At 37.5% G+C, this 22933-nt stretch overlaps 1 protein-coding gene across 2 annotated transcripts in view; it reads left to right on the top strand.

Annotated features, from left to right (window-relative positions):
- The window catches only part of PIKFYVE (phosphoinositide kinase, FYVE-type zinc finger containing), a 77102-nt gene extending 54944 nt beyond the window's left edge, over positions 1–22158 (top strand). For both annotated transcript variants that reach the window (XM_043444893.1, XM_043444892.1), the window contains 15 exons: positions 78–168; positions 2635–2695; positions 4243–4380; positions 5186–5306; positions 7056–7151; positions 8677–8760; positions 9507–9604; positions 11577–11741; positions 13083–13142; positions 13804–13980; positions 15065–15168; positions 16073–16201; positions 17307–17568; positions 17990–18064; positions 18864–22158. In XM_043444893.1, coding sequence (XP_043300828.1) covers positions 78–168; positions 2635–2695; positions 4243–4380; positions 5186–5306; positions 7056–7151; positions 8677–8760; positions 9507–9604; positions 11577–11741; positions 13083–13142; positions 13804–13980; positions 15065–15168; positions 16073–16201; positions 17307–17568; positions 17990–18064; positions 18864–18979 — 1777 coding nt within the window. In that variant the 3' untranslated portion in view covers positions 18980–22158. The remainder of the gene's footprint in view (positions 1–77; positions 169–2634; positions 2696–4242; positions 4381–5185; positions 5307–7055; positions 7152–8676; positions 8761–9506; positions 9605–11576; positions 11742–13082; positions 13143–13803; positions 13981–15064; positions 15169–16072; positions 16202–17306; positions 17569–17989; positions 18065–18863) is intronic.
- The last annotated feature ends 775 nt before the right edge of the window (positions 22159–22933 follow it).

Below are 22933 nucleotides of genomic sequence, written 5' to 3'. Positions count from 1 at the left end.
TGTGTATGCATTATTCAGGATATTAGAAAGAAAACCATGTCCTTCTTTTCACTTTTCCTTTTTTTCTTTAATTGTAGGCTGCAAGACCTTTTCCAACAAGAAAAGGGTAGGAAGCGGCCTTCAGTTCCTCCAAGTCCTGGAAGACTGAGACAGGGTGAAGAAAGCAAGGTAATGTTGTTTTGTCTTGGGGTCTTCATTGTGATAAATATAATAATTTCTCTTGTAACACTTAGAAGTGGTAATTGAATATATACTTTATTGATAATATTAGTGTTTTTAATCTTGAAGCTGTCAGGTTTCTTGGTGTGACCTGGCTTAATTTTTTTTTTATCTTTGCCTGAAATAAAATACATTATAATTCATTTATTTGAAATACTTATTAAAAACTGCTGTCTACTGGCATCACTGAGGATAGCATCACAGAGGCAATAGGTGCTGTGAAGGAGAAGGTGTGGATGCCCTGGGTGTGTAACACAGTCCTATTTTACTATGAATTTTGGGTGTGCTTCATCTCTGTGCTTAAGTGAGAAGATTTTCTTAAGAGGCTGTACCAGGTTAGTTCTATGTGGTGGTTTAATTAACCTTGCCTAACTGTGTTAGTTTTCTCCTTCTGTTTAACACCTTACCCCAGACTTAGTGACTTAAGACATAAATCTGTTATCTCACAGTGTGTCGGGACTCTGGCAGAGTATATGGCTGGGTTCTTTGCTCATTCTCATGGCTGAGATGAAGGTTTGGGCGGGGTGGTTATCTGAGGCTCAGCATCTTTTCCCAGGCTCATCTAGGTTGTTGGCAGAGTTCAACTCTAATGGTTATAGGACTGAGGTCCCCCTTTCATTGCTGGCATTTGACTAGAGGCAAGTCTTAACTCCTCGAGACTGCCTGATTCCTTGCACGTGGCCCATTTCATCTTCAAAGCCTACAGCAGTGGATTGAATCCTTCTCATGCTTCAGATCTCTTGAGTTCTGTGTCTCACGTCTGGACACAGATTTAAAGGACACGTGATTAGCAGGTCAGGCCACCTGCTTAATTTCCCTAGTTTAAGGCTGACTGATTTGAGATCTTACATACATGATAGAATCCCTTCGCAATAGTATCTGGATTCATGTTTGATTGAAGGTGTGTGTGGTATGTGTGTGTGTATGTGTCCCAGAGTGCGCAGTTCTTTGGGATCATCACCAAATTCTGCTACTGTGCTAACCATGAACAGATGAATTAACGTCAGTATATTTTAAGGACTTACTATTCTGATACCATGAGGGCTTTTGAGAAAATGTTTCTTTTGTACAAGTGTATAGTACTTGTAGCAGAGTATTTTCATGGAATGATGGGTCCAAGTGCCTTAGATCTTTGTATTATTTAGGAACACTGTCACTGAATTCTCCTTTTTGTCTCATAAATAACTGTGTAGGAATCACTTTTCTTTAAAGTTTGGGTGAGAATAAGAATTATGAAGATGATTTATTAGTATTTCCAAGTAGTCTGGGACTGTTAATGATTCTCACACACTGCTAAAGGCCTTTCTGTTTGCCTACTGATGAAACTGTGAAGCTAGTGCTGTAAGACCTTTGCTTATAATATGGAGACATGGAACTGAAAATATAAAATCAGTCAATAGATGATTTTCTTTTTGAAAGATTGAAAGTTGATTTGAAAATCTGTAGCATTGCCTTTGTGTTTATATTCATTCATTTGATAAATACTTATTGAGTGCTTTTAGACACTGTTCTGAGTGCAGGGCTCTCAGGGTTCACAAACGTGAACACGAAAGTTCACAATTGTGGATGAAGGCCATAGTTATTATTCCCATGGAACGTTTGTTTGTGAGACTGACAATAAACAGATGAACCAATAAACATTTAAAAAACAGGTGGAAGCAAAGCTATGAGGAAAAAATTAACGAGAAATGGAGAGTAATGACAAGGGAGTAGGTGATGATGAGTTATTTTATGTAGGATGACCAGGGAGGTCTCTGTTTGGGTAAGCAAATCAAAGGACATTGTAAGTAGCAATGTAAGAAATGACTTTTAATGACATTGTACACAGGGCTGACAATCATTTAAACATATATTTTATCAATGGATTATGGGACTTGAGAAAGTCCAGTGGATAACAAAAGGTTGCTGGGCTTAATGGATAATCATAAGTAGTTCCTGGATATTTTATTGAGTCTGTGAGCTACTGTTTAGAAGGTATTCTCAAAATGTAGTTCAAGGACCCCAGAGTTCCTAGACCCTTTCAAGGGCTCTGAGAGATTTCCCTTTTTCAACTACATAACTGTGTGAGGCTAGAGTATCTTTATAAGTTTAGTCATAATAATACAGCTCAACAGATTAAATGCAGAAGTCAGAGAGGAATTTAACTGTCTTTTATTAAAAGAAGACTTTAATGTCTTCTAGACATTAAAGTATTTGTAAAAGCATAAAACAAGGCCACTCTTTTACCAATTAAAAAAATCTGTTTTTAATTAAAATGTGTTGTTTATAGTAATATGTAATGGGTTTATTGTTATTTTTAAATGAATCAGTATTAATAATTCTTAAGAGGTTGAAAGAGTAAGATTCACTTTGTTAAAAATTTTTTTAGTGTGATTTTAACATTTCCTCAAGAACAGAATATTTCCTTCTCTACAGATAAGTGCAGTGGATGCATCTCCACGGAATGCTTCTCCAGGACTTCCAAACGGAGAAAAAGGTTGGTCCTTGAGTCTAGTGATCACCTGTCATTGAATTTAAAGACGTTTCTTAGTCTAAAAGTTGTTTTAAACACTAAATTGTGAGAATTTTTTCTGATGCAGTTGGTCAGAGACATTTTTTTCCTTGCTGTAAAGCATTTGTAAGCAGTGTCAGTTTAAGATTATTATAAAATACATTGCCTAAGTTAGGATAGAGAAATAGACGATCAATAGTGAAGCGAGTGAAAGTCACTCAGTAGTGTCTGACTCTTTGCAACCCCATGGACTCTACAGTCCATGGAATTCTCCAGGCCAGAATATTGGCGTGGGTAGCCTTTCCCTTCTCCAGGGCTTTCCCAACCCAGGAATCTAACCCAGATCTCCCTCATTGCAGGTGGATTCTTTACCAGCTTAAGCCACCAGGGAAGCCCAAGAATACTGGAGTGGGTTAGCCTATCCCTTCTTCAGTGGACCTTCCCAACCCAGGAATCGAACCAGGGTGTCCTGCATTGCAGGCAGATTCTTTACCAGCTGAGCTACCAGGGAAGCCAGATGATCAGTAGAGAAGGCTGCTTTTTAGGGGAAGAACAGAAAGATGAAAGGAAACTGAATTTGTGTCTTGATTGTGCTACAGTTAAGTCCCTGGTTTTGTAGGAAAAAAAAATCAGACAAAGCTTAGTTGATATTTTTATATCGCTAAAATCTTTTCTAGACTTAAGCTGTTTTTCCTCAATATTTTATTGAATAACTTGGCATCATTGTAGGAAATTGGAAGGGAAATTTACTTAGACTATCTTGGTAGAATAGAAACTCAACTTGGAATTCTTGGCATTTTTCTATTATAATTAAGTGAATTTCCCCCTTGAGAATAAACCTGATTTTTTTTCCCCCTTAATAGTGTCATAATTTCATTCCTTATTAAATTGAATGAACAAAATATTTAGGTGGGCATTATGAAAATGAAAAGTCACTCAGTCATGTCTGACTCTGTGACCCTATGGGCTAAAATAAAAAGTTCATGGAATTCTCCAGGCCAGAGTACTGGAGTGGGTAGCTGTTCCCTTCTCCAGGAGATCTTCCCAACACAGGGATTGAACACAGGTCTCCTGCATTGCAGGCAGATTCCTTTCCAGCTGAGCCATCAAGGAAACCCAAGAATACTGGAGTGTGTAGCCTATCCCTTCTCCAGCGAATCTTCCCGACCTGGGAATCAAACTGGGGTCTCCTGCATTGTAGGCAGATTCTTTACCAGCTGAGCTCCTAGGGAAGCCCAGGCATTATGGTCCAGTGCAGGGAGTATTGGAGCGGTGCTAGACTTGGTTGCCAGTCATCCTGCTGTCACTAAGATCTGATTATGGTCGAGTCATATAACCTGCCTGGATTTTTATATCCATTTCTGAAATTTCTGAAATTAATTTGTGAAATGACCTATATAACTTTATTTAAGAAGCTAAAATTATTTCGTTTATGAAGTAGAAAAAGGTTTTGGCATTTTAAAAACGTTGTTATTAGGTAGACATGGACGTGATGTTTTAAAGTGGCTCATTTGAATGGTGCTTTTCTTTAGAGGACCGCTTCTTGACCACCCTGTCCAGTCAGAGCTCCACCAGTTCCCCCCATCTCCAGCTGCCTACTTCTCCTGAAGGCGTGCCTGAGCAGGCCATGGGAGGGCCCCCCGAGCTCGATACTGCCAGCAGTTCTGAAGGTACAGGTCAAGTCACTATTTCTGTACTTTGTCCGGTAGAGACAAACACCCTGAGTGCTGGGGCACAATGCTTTCTCAGCCCTTGCAATTTAAAATTTTTACCATTGAAAGTGCTCCTTTAGATGTAGCTTGTTACCATATCCCTTCTTCAGTTGCACTGCTTGACTGTCTCAGTAACAAATGCTATTCAACTTTATCTACTTTCTGGGGATATTATTAATATTTTCTTAAGTCTCATAAAGCGCACGATTGTTCCCTTATAAGAAAGAAAGAAAAATTGCAACCACTTCTGCAATGACAGACATTTGTTTCGCCAATAATAGATGTATGCCTTTTCCCTTTCTTTCCTTGCTTTCTGTTTAAGCACCAACTACTTAATTGTAGTGCAAACTTTAAACATAACTTTTAAATTGCAATTAAACTCAGGTGTAATAGCCACAGTACTCATAGCTGAGTTGAAGTGCCAACAGGAACAGCTGGGACTGAGTTCATGCATGCTTGGCCAGTAATTTCACCATGGCTGCTGCCTGGCCCCTTGAGGGTAAGAGGCCATTGATTGCAGGATGATCTCAACTTCAAACATGTTGAAATGTAAAAAAAATAAGCCCCTCGGGGTCAGAGCTGTGTATGCTTCATCGTTGCTTCCTGTTAGATAGTCATTATTCCTAGATCAAAAATTTTACACCATAATCGGTAATTATGGTGTACCCATGTCTGTTCCAAAAAGGAAAAGAAATATAGTTGACACTTTATACTTTTACTCTTCCTGAATATTAATATATAAGTAGAATATTTTTCATTCTAGATGTATTTGATGGACATTTGCTGGGATCTACAGACAGCCAGGTGAAGGAAAAATCAACCATGAAAGCCATCTTTGCAAATTTGCTTCCAGGAAATAGCTATAATCCTATTCCGTTTCCTTTGTAAGTATTATATAAGCCAGTGGCTGTTGGGTGGTTTTATTTTCACTTCATTTTAAAGATTTCTCTGTGGATATACTGGAGAAGGCAATGGCAACCCACTCCAGTACTCTTGCCTGGAAAATCCCGTGGGCGGAGGAGCCTGGTAGGCTGCAGTCCATGGGGTCGCGAAGAGTCGGACACGACTGAGCGACTTCACTTTCACTTTTCACTTTCCTTCATTGGAGAAGGAAATGGCAACCCACTCCAGTGTTCTTGCCTGGAGAATCCCAGGGACGATGGAGCCTGGTGGGCTGCTGTCTATGGGGGGCTGCTGTCTATGGGGTCGCACAGAGTCAGACATGACTGAAGTAGCTTAGCAGCAGCAGCTATGGATATACTCTCCATATTTAAATATGTTTATTTAACTTTATATATGTATTTCTCAATCCAAAATTACCCTCCATTACCATAAAAGAGTTGTCTTTTTGTATAATGTACTTTGTGGAACATGTAGTCTTTATATATTAACAGTGGATAAGTAGATTGATAACAAATTGCTTATATACACACACACACATTTTAAAAGATATACTGCTACATTGAGGGCAGGAGGGGAAGAGGGTGACAAAGGATGAGATGGTTGGATAGCATCACTGACTCAATGGACTTGAGTTTGAGCAAACTCCCGGAGATAGTCCATTCCACTTGAGGCCACAAACTCAGGGTCCCTCTCACATGCCTATAGCTGAGAGAAGCCTCCTCTTGAGGTGCTTGTGGAAAGTTGGTATTCCTCTTGAGTCGAAGCCAAAAATGACAGGGGAGCCTGGCATGCTGCAGTTCATGGGATTGCAAAGAGTTGAACATGACTTAGCGATTAAATAACATCAACAATTGATCTCATGATCATAAAAACATATTGCTAATTGTATATGAGGGTATTAGTGACCCAGTACTTTACTGGGACATGGTGCATAACAGTGGTGATGATTTGCAATGGCCCATGCAAGTTTTTGTGTAATCTTGTTTGTACCAGGTTCTCTCACAGTGGGGGAAAAACATAGGCTGGCTGTGAGAGTGTTTCTTCTACTGGTTGACATGTCTGGTTATCAGCTGATGATGCTTGCTCCAGTGAAACAGATGTATCCAAAAGATGGACCTTTGTTAATTTTGTTCTCAGCTGGCTTCTGTATTTATTTATTCAGTTAATGTTTAAACTTATGGAGTGTCAGCTTGAGTGTCACCTGAGTCTACATCTCAGGATGTAGAGAAAGATCAATAAGGGAAATTCCTGCTCTCAGGAGCTCATGTCTTGAGCTGTATGTTCTGTGGTATAAATGTATAAAAGGCTTGAATACTTTATGTCATTTACTGCTGGATTAGTGGTACATTTCCACAATTTCCAGAAGACTTTTCTTTCAAACTTATAGTAGAACAAAATCTCTTAAACTTCTGCTATTCATTGTAAATACTTTTTGAGATAAATATGGCACATCGTCTTGCCAATGTAGAAAACTTTGTTTGATGATTCCAGGACCCTCTGATTTGAAAAACAGTTCTAATAATTTTCAGTTGCCTTTAAAAACTTTCTGTTGATCTTTTTTCCTTGGCTGTTCGTTCAGGTTCTGCATACATTTTGGCTTAATTATGTTCATGTAATTGTGCATTATTTAGTTAACTTAAAATTGTCCTGAGATTTACTTGTAATTGTGCTAATGGGTCATATATGTGGTTTTTTGCTAATTTTGTTCTGATTTATTTGTTTTTGAACAGCGATCCAGATAAACACTACTTAATGTATGAACATGAACGAGTGCCCATTGCAGTCTGTGAGAAGGAGCCCAGCTCCATCATTGCTTTTGCTCTCAGGTATTACTCATGGGACTTTTTCACCTGTGTTTGTATTTTTATATTTTATGTGTATTTATTTATTAATTGCTGTATTGTTGAGCTCTGTTACATAGAGTAGAGCAAAATATAAGTAAATGTAAAGTAGTAAATAAAAGTGCAGAATATATATCCTTTGGGTGAGACAGTTTATTCTTTTTGTATCTGGTAATGTACTGTTTACCCAAATATTAACAGGATGATTCTTAAGCAAGCTCCTAATAATTAACTTAACTAGGCAAGTTATTTGCTAATTCTTATATTCTCTGTCCATTCTCTATATTATAATATGTGTCCATTGTAGCCTTTCCTTTGGTTTATTTATTGATATAATACTTGGAACATATCTGCCTTATATCCTCTGAATATCTTTTTTGTATTCTTCATTCACTTCCTTCCTGCTTCCCACACATAGAAGGTAAAGTTTCTTTAGAGTAATGCTGTTCCTATGCCTTAACTCATTTACATGCCCACAGTTATGTGTCCTAAAGAAGGACCCCTGTTTAAAAATCTTTATATATCGTGTCTAAAATAACAAAGCTTTTTAATCTTAATGATGTCTTGGCAGTGATAGTACCTAGTTTGAGTAGAATCTAAGATGTTTAATAAAAAAAGTTTTTCTCCTTATTGAAAGACATTGAAATTAAAATTTTATTTTTAATATTGGTTACAAGTTGTCCACTTGTTCACCCAATATTTGAATGTTGCAATGTGTGGTATACTAGGTACTGGGTATAAGGAATAAATAAGATGGATTTATAGACTTCAGCATTTATGGAGTTTAGAGTTACTATTTGGGTAATAAGGAATTTTTTCCTTTAGAAGATTCCATATGATACATTCTTTTATCATTGCCTTTTGATGTTCATGAAGTATTTGCTTCTCATTTTATTGGTTAGTTATACTACATGAAAAGCGGGAAAGTCAACCAAAAAAAACATGTGTTTTGTACTATTAGGAAGCAGGTTTTCTAGCTGATGTCACCTTTTTCTAATATCTTGGAAAAATAATACATGCTCACATCTGATTTATCTAAATCAGGGCTCCCAGGCTGCTAGTTGGATTTTGTTGGACAGTGCAACCTTAAAAAGAAACAGTGTTTTTTCCTTAAAGTTGAGTACTTTTAAGTTGAAAAGCACTCTCAAGTCCCTTTCCTATTACACTAAATGGTGAAGTTTCATGCTTGTCAATTAGCTCTTCAACCCCAGAAGGCATTTGATCTAAATGTTAGTATGAAGGCCTTCACAATCATTGTTTAGTATATTGAGTCTGGTTGGTGTGTTGGATTATATTTTGTATTATTTTTTGATGAATATATTGACTTTCTTCATGAAGCTTCTACTTGATAACTTTTGTTAGTTAATTCTAATGTATTTGTCTAAGTACATTAGATGTGGATGCTTATAATGTTTGTGTTTCTATAATGCAAAGCTTATTCTAAAGCATATGATTTACTTTAAAAAAATACCTCAATGTTTAACATATTTCAACCTGTTTCTATCCTAAGCTGTAAAGAATACCGGAATGCCTTAGAGGAATTGTCCAAAGCCACTCAGCGGAACAGTGCTGAAGAAGGGCTTCCAACAAACAGGTGATCTGTGATTGAGGAAAATTTATTTTAATTGAACTGTATCATTTTCTAGGTGTTCCTATTTCAGTTTTATTACAGCTTATTGTTGATGTAAAAGTTTCTAGAATATAATCAGTGGCACTCATTTTTTAGCCAGTAATTGACAGAACAAAATTCGGGTATAGCAAAAGACCTTAAAAAAAGTCCACTAGGTTGCAGTTTTCTTATAATTGTCATAGAAGTTCAAAGTGTTTTGCATATTTACATTTTTAAGTTTTTAAGTTCTCTTTGCTGTTAATATTTAAAAAATACTAACTTCTAAAATTGGTAAACTACTGCCTAGCTTTGTACTTTAAATAATTTAAGAGTTTTCCGTAATAATTAAAGATCTTAACAGCTAAAAAGCAAAGCAAACCTCTGCCAAATCAGCTCTTTAAGTATTTTCAGTATTTTAGGTATTTGAGGCAGAAATTGTCATAATTGTCACCATTGACTTGGTGGGTGCTATAATATAGCTCTGATAGACTTGAGAAAAATATTTTAAGACCCTATACTCTTATAGCTTTAACATTTTTCGTTTTCTTAAAAGTCTGGTATACATTTCAAGACTTTCTTCCATGCTAACCTGTGTTTATATAAATTATGAACCAGATTTCTGATATTGTGGGTGGGGTTAGGTGGAAAGTAGATTCACACATGAATTAGAATACTTGTTATTTTGTGTCTGAATCATGTAAAACCAACTTTTCTTCTGTTTCTCATTTTAGTTCTTTAGACAGCAGACCAAAGAGTAGCAGCCCAATTAGATTACCTGAGATCAGTGGAGGACAGACAAACCGTGCTGTAGACACAGAACCACAACCAAGTAAGATTATAAGTGGAGAAGTACTTGTGTGTGTAATTGTGGTTTGGAGAAGAAAACACATTAAGTAAGAAATGCCATCTGGCAAGGACTTATTATTTCTGATCTTTGAAATATAATATGGATGTAAAATTTTTATATATCTTCTTTTGTGTATATTTCACTTTTCTTTGATTTTTAAGTTTTTGAGTTTGAAATGCCTAGAAGCATTTCATGCAAAAAGAAGGTCCATGCAAAAAGAAACAGGATTGGCCTTCTTGGCTAGAGCTTTCAGTTTAAAGCATGCAGCATAAAAAATATAACATCAGTTTTTTGTTTGTTTGTTTTTGCAGCATTGTTGGCATTGTGAAAAGAACTTTTCATGTCTTATCTCCTTTAATTCCCACAATAACCCCATATTTGACATATCTCCATTTTTCAGAAAGTAAGTTAAGACCTAGATTAAGCATTTCGCTCAAGGTTACACAGGTAGTGGGGAGCAGGGATTTGAAGTTGTGTCTCTTTGACTTTGTCAGTTAGGAATATTCCCTACAAGTAACAGAAAACCCAGTTGGTGATGGGCAGGGGAGCCTGGCATGCTCCAGTCCATGAGGTCACAAAGAGTTGGACACAACTGAGTGACTGAACTGAACAGAAAACTCAAATGACTACTGGGGCTTACACAAAGGATAGTTTATTTTTCTAAAATAGCAACATCTGCAGGTGGGCAGTTTCAGGCATTGGTTCAGCCACTTAGCTTTGTCATGACAACATAGGGGTTAGTTTCTCTTTGATTCTCTTAAATTTTACTCATGGTCAGAGATGTCCCACCTATTGTCTGCATTTGAGGCAGAAGGAAGGGAGGTACAAGCTTCTGCTCTTCCCTTTTATTAGGAAATTCCCTTTTCTTTTCAGTCTCATTGGTTAGAACTGAGTCTCATGGCCACCCTTTCCTGTAAAGGAGACTGAGAAAGTGGTGAGCAGCATTGTCCTGGCTAGCTTATACAAATCATGATTCATTTCCTTAACACTGCATGCTGCTGCCCCAAAGAAAACTGGAGCTCTGTTAGCAAGGAAGAAAGTGGGATTGGATATTGAGGAGACTCTGATAGTGTCTGCTACCCTAAGTAAGCACTTAATGATTGAGATTTGGTGTGGATTTTGTTAATAGTAAATGTACAAAGGGCTTCCCTGATAGCTCAGTTGGTAAAGAATCTGCCTGCAATGCAGGAGACCCAGTTTCGATTCCTGGGTCAGGAAGATCCGCTGGAGAAGGGATAGGCTACCCACTCCAGTATTCTTGGGCTTTCCTCGTGGCTCAGCTCGTGAAGAATCCACCTGCAGTGTAGGAGACCTCGGTTAGATCCCTGGCTTGGGAAGATTCCTTGGAGGAGGGAAAGGCTACCCCAAAATTAGGATCATATGTATTAATGATATGATGAGGCTCAAAAGGAAGAATAAAAGTATAGAGCAAGCTTTAGTGATATCTTTTGTCATCCTGTATTACTTATTTTTGAAAAATGCTAAAACTCAAATTATATATTTTGCTGTGTTAAAATATAGGAACACAGCTGATATAAATATGTTACTTTTAACTGAATCCTCGTAGCTTGAAATACTGTTCTGTATTAGTTTAATGAGGTGTACTGTAATACTATAAGAACCTAGCCCCATCTTAAACTTGTTGCTTAAGATACTGTGACAGCCTTGGAAAGAAATTTTTTAAAGTCTTTCTCTGTATTTAATAATTTCTCACATTTTGATATGTAGCTATCTGAACATTACTTTTCTCCTGTTTTTGATAATAAGAGTGCTTGATTGCCCCCTAAAGCCCCCATAAACCATGTGGAATAATAATCTGTGCAAATGAATCTATCAGTGTTACTCTTATTTATTACTTTCATATAATGGTTACTGCTTACATAGGAATGAATTGAAAATTTTTATTTTTCTACCTGCAGTGACCGGTACTTAATATGTTACCTCTTATTTTTAGCCAAAAAGGCTTCTGGAATGTTGTCCTTCTTCCGAGGGACAGCAGGGAAAAGCCCTGACCTCTCTTCCCAGAAGAGAGAGACCTTACGTGGAGCAGATAGTGCTTACTACCAAGTGGGGCAGACGGGCAAGGAGGGGACGGAGAATCAAGGCATTGAGCCTCAAGGTGTGTTGAAGGAGACCAAATGTGCTTGTTCTAGGCTTGGATTTACTTACTTCAGTTGGTTATGTTCCTTATAGCTTTAAGTAGATGCTTCTTGCAGAAACCAGGGCCTTCCCGCTCTTCTCACACCGTGGTGGGGTCAAGTGGGAAAAGCCTGGTGCTGGGAGAATCCAGCTGGTTTCAGGTATCACTGTTCTTACTTACCAGGTGGAGGAATCAGAAATCCTTACTTGCTGTACCGATAAAGTGGAAAAGCAGTGTCTTCCAAGGTTTACTGAGGACTAAGTGACATTACGCATCTGTCTCACCCTGTAGCTCACAGTGTATGTTCAATACACTGAGAGGTCATCCCATTGCCCTCTCAGACATCCCCTTTCTTCTCCAGTCTCTGTAAGGTGGAAGCTACTGATACCCACCTTCGTTTAGGTATTTAAAAAAATACGTCTCCCTGATGGTGTTTGAATACAGGGTTAGACCAGGAGTCAGATAACTAAGCTGACCTGTCTTTGTAAATAAAGTTGTGGTGGAACACAGACACGCCCTTTCATTTACTTACTGTCTGGCTGCTTTCCCACTATATTGGCAGGTTGAGTAGCGGCAACTGAGTGAAATACCTACCATCTGGCCCTTTAGAGGAGTAGTTTGGCAACCCCTGGGTTACAGCATGAATTAGTAGTTTAGAAAATAGAAACTGCATGATATGTTTTCATTAATATTTAAGATCTGTGTTTGGTATTCTATAGGCTGTGATCCTTAGAAGGTATTGGTGCTTTGAAAAAATTAATTTTGAAATGGGAAACTTAGAGGATGACTTGTTCTTCTAGATGTTAAAATATATTACAACTCCGCAGTAATTGGCAATAAGTTTGCCTGGACACATTAGTCAAATAAAAAATAAAAAAAAAAAAACAGCTCTGAAGTAGATATTAGTATATTTTATATATCTTAGTATACGATAAAGAAAGCATCTCAGAATATTGGGAAAACATTACTCTATACACAGGAAAAACTGATCATAAACTCTGGTAAAATAGCCACAGAAAGTCTTGATGTTAGAATTGAGTAAGTTTATTGCTATCATAGGGATTATTTAACTATAAGAAAAATTATTCTTCAATCTGAATTCTCTGATTTTTAATCTAAAACTTGATCTTTCAAAAGGTACATACATTTTTATCGTAATAATTTACAGTTAATTGTATACATGATGCTTGCTTGAGTGTGGCTTGACTAGGATAATACTAACTGACTTAGTTTTTAGTTTATATCAGGGAAAAAGAATACACAAAATGAGCTGATAACTGCCTAAAACTTTGGCTTTACTAATGATGTTAAATCTTTTAGATGAAGTAGATGGAGGAGATACACAGAAGAAACAACTTACAAATCCTCACGTGGAGCTTCGTAAGTATGAGATAAATCTCTGGTTTGGGGACCCAGGACTATAATTGAACAAACTCCACTATTTGAAGCTCCTAGCTTCACACTAAATAAATATCCTATCTCTTGAAATGAATACTAAGTCTTTGTGCTGATGAGCATTTGTTTCATCTAGATTTAGTTTATAACGTATACATTATTTAATTATTTAAAAGGAAATCTATTTGTAAATTTAATTGAAATATAATTTAATTTATAAATTTTAATTTAACTAGATGTATAAGGTTTAAATAATTCGTTCTTGTATAATTTAGAGCCACAGAGCCTTACCAAGGCATCTAGAATTGTGTGTACAAGTTTTGTTACCCAGAATAGTAACACATACAGTGAAATTGAGGATGTAACCATACAACAATGAAAATGCTGTAACCAGCATAAAATTAGAACCGAGTCTTATTTTATGTTTTTTTCCTAGAAATATGTAAGGGTGGTCCTAAGGTACTCTCTTAATCCTTCCTGAAGATAACAGAATAGTGATAAACAGGATTGTAGTAGACTTAACATGAAAAATACTGTCATGGAGAAAATTAAATGCTTGCATTTGGTGTGGGGGTGGGAGTGGGCAAGAAGGAAAAGATATTTCTGATTCAGAAGAGCTTTTTTCTAAAAACATTTCTGTTTATAGAATTTTCAGATGCCAACGCCAAGTTTTACTGTCGGCTCTACTATGCGGGAGAGTTTCATAAGATGCGAGAAGTGATTCTGGGCAGCAGCGAAGAAGATTTCATTCGTTCCCTTTCTCACTCTTCTCCGTGGCAGGCCCGAGGAGGCAAATCAGGAGCTGCCTTTTACGCTACTGAAGGTAGGCCTTTTTGCTGTTGTTTAGTTGCTCAGCTGTGTCCGACTGTTTGCAGCCCCATAGACTGTAGCCTGCCAGGCTCCTCTGTCCATGCAAGAATACTGGAGGCAAGAATTTCTCCAGGCAAGAATACTGGAGTGGGTTGCCATTTCCTTCTCCAAGGCCTTTTTGACCATTTGCCAATTAAGCGGCATCCATCTTTTTTCCCTCGGGTAATTTATGAATCCCTTGAACTGAGGTAATGTGATGTGTCATTTAGCAAACATGTTTTTCTTTTAATGCTTGAGAGGATGAAAGAAGAACATTGAAAAAATACATGGTGTATAGTGTATAATGAAAGACAAGCATTGATTAAATCCCTAAATTCTTTCTAGTCCAGAGTTTTCCACATGTAAATAGTAACAGAGAACATCTAGAAAACTCACAAGGTACCTCAGAGCTGATGGGAGAAAGATAAAAATAGAAACATTTGACTTGAAAACTGGAAGGCCAAGTCCTTAACCTGCAGAAGTTTACAGCAGATTGTGACCATTTGTACTACACGTTGAGTTCTCCATACTCAATGAAAGTGCAGTTACTTGAGAAAATGCATCAGGAAAGATGTGCTTGATAGGCGCTTTCATGACTGTTAGTTCCTGGGTTGCTAACAAAGGAGTTTGTAACATTTTACTTGGTAGTTTTAAAAAGTAAATCATCTAGCTATGACTTCAGGAGTGCAGTTACTTGAGAAAATGCATCAGGAAAGATGTGCTTGATAGGCGCTTTCATGACTGTTAGTTCCTGGGTTGCTAACAAAGGAGTTTGTAACATTTTACTTGGTAGTTTTAAAAAGTAAATCATCTAGCTATGACTTCAGGTGTGTAACTGTCAAATGTAGAGTTTTCTTGACTATATAGATGCTCAGAAGCCCTTCCAAACCTTCAACTTGAGAACTATGTTCTGATCAAAATCTTCTCAGTGTTATCATCTAGAAAATATCCCTTCAAAACATGAAGTGAGCAAGTCATTTAGGATTCTTAGAATGATTTATTTTAGATTACCTCAGTAAATATTGCAACTGAATAAATGTGAAATTTTTGCCTTTTAGATGACAGATTCATTTTGAAGCAAATGCCTCGTCTGGAAGTTCAGTCTTTTCTTGACTTCGCACCACACTACTTCAATTACATTACAAACGCCGTTCAGCAAAAGGTAGAGACCCAAACCCTGATCTGTAACTAGAGTTTACTGGTCCATTTCACATCCTGAAAGTCCTAAGGGCAGTTTTCTCAGTAAGTGAACAGAATTGTGCTTTTGAGGTGTGGCAGAAAGCAGGGATTTCAAACTTTTCCTACTTATGTGTGTGTGTGTGTGTGTGCAGTTTGCCCACGTGTCATTAAACAGAGACCCTTCCAGTGAGAATATGAAGGAGTCATGTAGATTTTTTTTTTTTTTTCCATTTATGGGTTTGTTGCCTTTTATTGGAAAAATTATGTCATAATAAAATTTGTGAATTTTAGAAATTGTGAAGGATTATCCCTTGGGAGAATATTAAAGATCTAATAATTTTATTGGCATTGCTGCTTTACTTGCGTTATAGATTCAGAATTTCTTTTAAGGTCTTCTGACCATATTAATAGAAAATCTTGTCTGGTTAATACACGAATAATCCAGATATTGATATTAAATTATAAATAATCCTTTTAAAAAATATAGTTGACTTACATTATTGTATTAGTTTCAGGTATACAGAATAATGATTTGTATTTGCAGATTTTACTTCATTATGATTTATTATATGATAATGGCTATAATTCCCTATATATTAATATATGACATATTCTTGTTGCTTTTCTGTTTGGTACACAGTAGTTTGTTATTCTCCTGGGAAAAATTTGTCCCTCCCCCATTCCTTCTCTGCGTTGGCAACCACAAGCTTGTTTTATATTTCTTAAGTCTGTTTCTCTTTTGCATGTGCATTCATGTCTATATTTTTTAGATTTCACATGTATGTGATATCATACAATATTTATCTTTCACTGACTTACTTCACTAAGCATAATATTCATAAGTAATCCTTTTTGATAAGAGATTACTTTTATCTTTGCTGAATTAGAGGCCTACTGCATTGGCCAAGATTCTTGGAGTTTACAGAATTGGTTATAAGAATTCTCAGAACAACACTGAGAAGAAGCTAGATCTCCTTGTCATGGAAAATCTTTTCTACGGGAGAAAGATGGCACAGGTATGGATAATGAACCACGCAAAGTATTAAGGTGCTGGATCCCTTTGTACTTCTGGTTCCTGAACGTAATGAATTAGAGAATAACATGGTATTTGACAGTAAATATTAAACTTTGGTCACTAGGTCAGCTTTAACTTTTGAGTTACTGAACCTTTTAGGAAAGAATAAAGAGGAATATTGTGGACTGGTCCTAAAATTTAACATAAACAATATCCTAGAAACACAGAATTATAGAGTAAGAAGGCAGATCCAATGGGTCTGGCCATTTTAAAGATGGAGAAACTGAGGCTCAGAGGAATTGAATACTTTATCAAGGTCTCACTGCTCTTCCTAGAATTCAAGTTAGTCTAGATTCTAGAACAAAATATGCTGGTCTTTGAACTGTTTCCAGTCTGTGGAGCTAGGAGCATGTACTAGAAGGTAATTTTTTTTTTAAAGAATGTAATTTAATGTACTGCTTTCTTCATTGAGAAAGTCTTGCTATGACAAAAGCAACTGCTAAACTAAACTGTAGGTTTAATGATGTAATCAGTTTACATTCTAGCACCAGCTTTTCTCTCATCTTGAGTCAGGAACAACTGACTAGCAGTGGTCTGTAGAATACACCTCAGGTTCCACCAGTCTAGTTCCCAAGTCCCCTGACTAGCATTGCTTTTCCTACTGTCTAGAAGTTCCTAGAAATACGCTGTTGCTTCTGCATCGTCCTTTATAATTGCACAGTTTTGATATCAAACTTGAAAATTCCTAAGACTGTTTACATCTGTTTTTCAAACTGCTTTATGATTCAGCAGTATATTTTTGGAGTTACTTGTTAATGTTTCTTATAGTTGATTAAATGGGTCAGTATATTTCTGACATGTTTGAATATTTGGGTACCTAGTTATTAGTTTCATATGATACAGTTATATCACCATGTGCTTTTTGTATTATACAATTGCAATGTATGCATTCAATGACTTACATAAGTTATAAATTTTAAAGTTAAATATTTAAGTGTTTATAAGGATAGTGGCTACAAGGAAGATTTCTGCCTTTTAAATTTAATTATATTAATTAACCATTTGTAGCAACTCACATAAATGACAGAGAATTTTCTTTCTGCTAGGTTTTTGATTTGAAGGGTTCACTTAGGAATCGAAATGTAAAAACTGATACCGGGAAAGAGAGCTGTGATGTTGTTCTTCTGGATGAAAATCTCTTAAAGATGGTTCGAGACAACCCTCTGTATATCCGTTCTCATTCCAAAGCTGTGCTGAGAGCCTCGATCCGGAGCGACTCCCACTTCCTTTCTAGCCACCTGATTATAGACTATTCTTTGCTAGTTGGGCGAGACGATACCAGCAATGAGCTAGTAGTTGGAATTATAGGTAGGTCGATGAGTGTGCCTTATGTGCAGTTCATGATTGAAACCAGAGTAATCTTTGAAGACTATACTGAACCTGGTGTTGTAATAGCTTACTGAATGTTTCCACAGACTCATTTGAAATTTAAAAAATAATAGTTCTGTTCTAGTACTTTTATTCAGATTTTTCATTTTCATTATCTTTATCAAAAATAACTCTATTCAGGAATTTACTTAAGATGAAGCCCTGTGAGGTTGTTATGAGGTTTGGAAGAATTAATATGGTGAAAAACCCTTAGGACAACCCTTGGCATATTGTCTGCACCTACAATATTGCCAGCACTCAGTGTTAACTAATGTAGAAGTAATAGCAGTGGTAATTGTGATTGTTATCTGCTTATATTTATTAAGAGAGCTTTTACTGATAATCTCACCCCCTGCGACAGATTATATCCGAACATTTACCTGGGACAAAAAGCTTGAGATGGTTGTGAAATCAACAGGAATTTTAGGAGGACAAGGTGAGCAGAATTTTTGTTCTGTTTACTCTTTAAACTGTTCTCATTATCTTCCTCAGTTAACATATAACAAATGGATACTTCAGAAAAAATGATAAAACATAACTGGTTATCTTTGACTTTATCATCATTTCCAAAATGATCAAATAATAAAAGGAATTGTTTAAATGGGGAAATATGGGATCTTAAATATGTGTTAAGATGCAGTGCCTGCTACATGCTGAGTCGTGTCCGACTCTTGGTGACCCCCTGGACTGTAGCCCGCCAGGCTTTTCTGTCCATGGAATTCTCCAGGCAAGAATACTGGAGTGGGTTGAAATTTCCTACTCCAGGGGATCTTCCTAACGCAGGGATCGAATCCACCTCTCTTGTGCCTCCTGCTTTGGCAGGTGGACTCTTTACCAGTGCATCATCTGGGAAACTCTTAAGAAACCAGAGGTTCTCAAAATGAAAAGTTAAAGGAAAGAAGGGCCAGAGTTCCTGAACAGGAGGTAGTCCTGTTGTAACGCTTGACGTCCTTTATGTTCTCTGAGCACTGAGAGCACCAGGTGTGCGCTCAGACCTCTCTCGTTTCTAGGCAAGAGCGTCTTTTAAAATAAAAAAGCTCTACCAGGAAGGACCTGTCCCTTGTCATGTCGCACAATGAGCTCCCTCCCTTTTTTCTGAGCCCGTCATAGTGTGTGTGTTTACAGGACATGGCATTTTATGTTCGTTTACATGAAAGAACATAGCTGTCGAAGTCAGTGGTCGGGTCAGTTACGTAACAGCTTCCTTTTTTCCCTTTGCCCTTTTGTAATCCCAGGTAAAATGCCGACCGTGGTCTCCCCAGAGTTGTACAGGACTAGATTCTGTGAAGCCATGGACAAGTATTTCCTGATGGTGCCAGACCACTGGACAGGCTTGGGTCTGAACTGCTGATATGAAGCACGTGCTCTGAAACGGGCCAGGAGGAGAGGGGGCCTGGAACCAGAGGACCACAAGTCAGCCACATGTTTTATTTCTTCGTCACATTCACCACAGTGTGCAAAGGCCTTTCAGTTCTGAGGTTGGGTAGGCCATCTGTAGCTGAAGGGTTGAAACTCCATGGATTTGCACTTTGGTTTTTGATACCCACAAGTTAGCTATCCGTGGGCTGGGAAATTGCCCAAATATTTTGTTTGCATAAGCTGAAATCTGGATTCATTTCAAAGGGCTGAGGACAAATGTATGGTTGGAGATGAGATTGGTTGAACAATGGTTTGTCATGTTTGTTGACAATCCCATAAAGCAAACAGTGTCTCATAGATTGTGACTCTCACATTGGATACATTCTTTATCTGGAAAAGATTGGTAGAGCTGGTGAATTTTTCTTGTGTTTATTATGTAACAATTTAATGTTTGCCTATTATCAGAATTTCTGAAACTTTAAAACAATTCTGAATTATTCTATCAGTGGCCAGTTAAACAGATGGATGCAAGCTGTTCTTGTTCTGCTGAGGAATTTGACTTAAATTGGGAATCCTCTCGTGTTCTCTGTCTTGCCCTGTTTTCAAGTATGTTTGATATTTTTGAAGTTCCGTCACTTCTTGTCTGTGGGTGACAGGAGGCCACAGCCATTAACTTCAGGCCTTTTTCTAGAGCTGTTTTTTAAGCCTGTTTACAATTTTTGTGCAAGTAATATGCAGAACTGCACTTGTCTGTACATGCTCATAGTTTAGGTTTTTCTCCCACTTTCAGGGAGATATTACTAAATGAGTCTAAAATGACTAAATCCCAAAAGGGATAATTATTAATGGAAGATTATTTTTAATCTAAAAAGAAAAATTAGGCCTGATCCAAGAAATTGGGCGAGGGAAGCACTCGCCTGTTCTTTGTAGAGGTAAAGGACCTGTAGTGTATTACAGTATACTATAGGTATAACTGGTGATTTATGTAGCATCTGTAAAATTAAGATGTTTCCCGTATGGACATCCTTGTTCTCTAACTTTCTGTACGAATTTCTAGGCCAGTTCTGACTGTTGAGAAATGTTAAGAAATAAGGTATTCTTAGTAAGAAACTCCTTGTTTAATAGTTTTTGTTTGTCTAAAAAGTGATCAGAAGTACTAAACTATGGCTAACAACACAACCCCAGACAGTTTCTCTTGGCTTCTTTCCATAATAAGGCTAATTTGGGGATTTATAACATTTTAAGGTTTCCACTCTGTCAGGCTTCCCATAGTAGCATGTTTGTTTTGCAACGTTCACATAATAAGAAAAAGTCTGGATACATTCCAGTTACAGAGACTTAAGTTTATGAAATAGGAACATTTTGGAAAGTTTACTTGAGAAAATGAAAGCATTAATTTGGTGTTTGGTGCTTATTAGAGACATGGTTTGCGCTAGAAACAAGCTGACCAAGGACTTCCGACTGATCTGATGATAAGCATTTTTTTTTTTTAAACATACGGTGTGCCTTTGGAACAATACAAAGCCCTGATGTTGGTTTTGATGTTAAAGACCAGTCCAGGACTGGAAGATGTGAAGATATTCACCCGTCTCGTGTCCAGGAACAATGGATACTGCATCTCATTTCGAATGTAAACATGTCTTGCGTCTCTGTTTATTTTTATGTGTGTCAGGATACTTAGGATTGTTTACCCTGTCCATTGCTCACACCTCTAGTCAGGAACACTTCCAGGAGCAGGTGTCTTCTCCCAGATGCAATCAGATTGTTTCTCTGTTTTGGTCTCAGTACCGTATGTACAGCTTGAGTGCTCCATTGGAATAGGTTTTGACAATAATGCGTCTTCTTGATTTTGGTTTCCTTGCCCTTGACTTGAAGAACCAATTATTATTATTATTTTTTTAAGTACTGCTGTTGCTTAGGTATTTTTGTGGCTAAAAAATTCCAGTGTAATCTGAAGCAATACTTGTTTCCTTGCAAGGGTGGTCTGTCCATTTAAAACTGTATTAATGAAGGGAAAATATAAAACTTAATTTGTCATGAGTGGTAGAACTGTATATACCTGGCCTCTTGCTGCTCTTATTTAGGCCACTACCAGATACATAAGGCTTTTCAAATACTGTATCCTCAGTGTTAGGCACTGAGTGACTGTTTACCTCTGTTGAATTCCCCATCGAGGCCTGGAGAACCTTGATGCTGAAAAGTTAAGAATGAGGAAGGAATCTTAATACTTTCTTCTGTAGCATAAAAAACAAATTCTGAGAATAGTTGATAGTAGCACAAGAAAGCTATGTAAACATGTTGCATTGTATAAAAATCTTACCTACAGATATAAACTGTTTTAATGCCATCAGAACTAAAAATATAAAGGATTTCCTGTTCCTTTTTTTCTTTTTTACCCAAGCCTGAGAAAAATAAGGGGAATAAACTGTTGCAAGCCCTTTTGTAGTCTATTGAATGTTTTAAATTTATAGATACTCAAATTTTCATACAGAATGTCCTACTTATAATTGTTTTCTTGATTCAGCAAGTGAGTGGTTTTCTAGCTTTGGCTTTTATTTGGTATTGTAAATAGTAGGGTTGTATTGGTTTTTGTGGCATTAACTTCTCCTTGGCTTTTTACCCATTAATGGTGGACTTATATAAAACTGCTGAGGAAAGTTATCTACCTACAGAAAGTTTGCTTTAGCTAGCAGAGTACAAACCCTTCTGAATGAGGCTGGTGGTAAAACCGACTAGGCCATTCATTATTCCTCAAGTGTTAACATACTGACTTAAGCAGTATTCAAACCATCTAGTGCAATGCCTTCTTTGTTTGTTTTTGTAACACGGGTGCAGTTGTATTATAGAAAAATAAAAATTACAATCATGAGCAGTTTCATTAATGCTGCTCTGCTGGTTTTGTAAAAGAAAAATGTACATTATGTCTTTGACAGGTTTCATTTTAATGAGAGAAATGACATTGTAAATCAGAATAGCCTCTTTTAATTTAATATGAAAAATCCTATTAACAATATTGAAAATACTTAGTGTATTATATTGTATATATTTCTCTACTTTGGTTCCGGCTGTTTTATATGATTGACATGTTATTTAAGAGATAAAACTGCCTTGACCTTTTGGAGACTTAACACTGTAAAAAGAGAACTTACAATAAACTGAGAATCAACTTCACTTTGTTTTGAATCTGCTTGAGGAAATTAACAAAAGGAGATAGGAGTTGGTGCCTAAGCCTAGCCCGGGCCCAGCTGTGTTGCCCTCTGTTCATTCTGTCCTACTTCTATTGGGAGAATCGAAGCCTTTCTCTAATAAATAACCCTTCTCTATAGATCTAAGAAGGGCTTTCCTGGGGTGACTCAGAGGTTAAAGCGTCTGCCTGCAATGTGGGAGATCTGGGTTCGATCCCTGGGTCAGGAAGATCCCCTGGAGAAGGAAATGGCAACCCACTCCAGTATTCTTGCCTGGAGAATCCCGTGGATGGAGGAGCCTGGTGGGCTGCAGTCCACGGGGTCGCAAAGAGTCGGACACGGCTGAGCGACTTAACTAACTAACTATAGATCTAAGAAAGGGGGTTGCTAAATCCTTGGGCTCACTTCACCCAGTAGGGGCCTGGCCTTTTCTGTTCATCTCCTTTTCCTCAGTTCTTCTCTGTTTCCTTAGGGCGCTCAAGAAAGCTCAGCCCTTGCCCAGCGGGGAACAGCTGAGTCCATCTCCAGGCGGGCTCTGTTATTAGTTGCTCCCACTCTTCACAGGGTCCCTGAGGAGGATCCAGCAAACTGCATCCTGCGGCTGTAAGCACGGCAACTCCCACCCACCACGGCTGGGCTCAGCTGAAACAGGGAGAGCCCCTGGACAGAGCAGGTGGCTCCTGCCCCCAGGAGTGCCCGGGCGGCCTGCCCTGCTTCCCCAAACCCCCAGCTGTGGCAGAAAGCCGTTCGTTTCATTGGAT

Source organism: Cervus canadensis, chromosome 24 (assembly GCF_019320065.1).
Source record: "Cervus canadensis isolate Bull #8, Minnesota chromosome 24, ASM1932006v1, whole genome shotgun sequence".
Lineage (NCBI taxonomy): Eukaryota > Metazoa > Chordata > Mammalia > Artiodactyla > Cervidae > Cervus > Cervus canadensis.
Note: the sequence above shows the minus strand (reverse complement) of the source record. Positions and strands in the feature narration are given on the sequence as shown.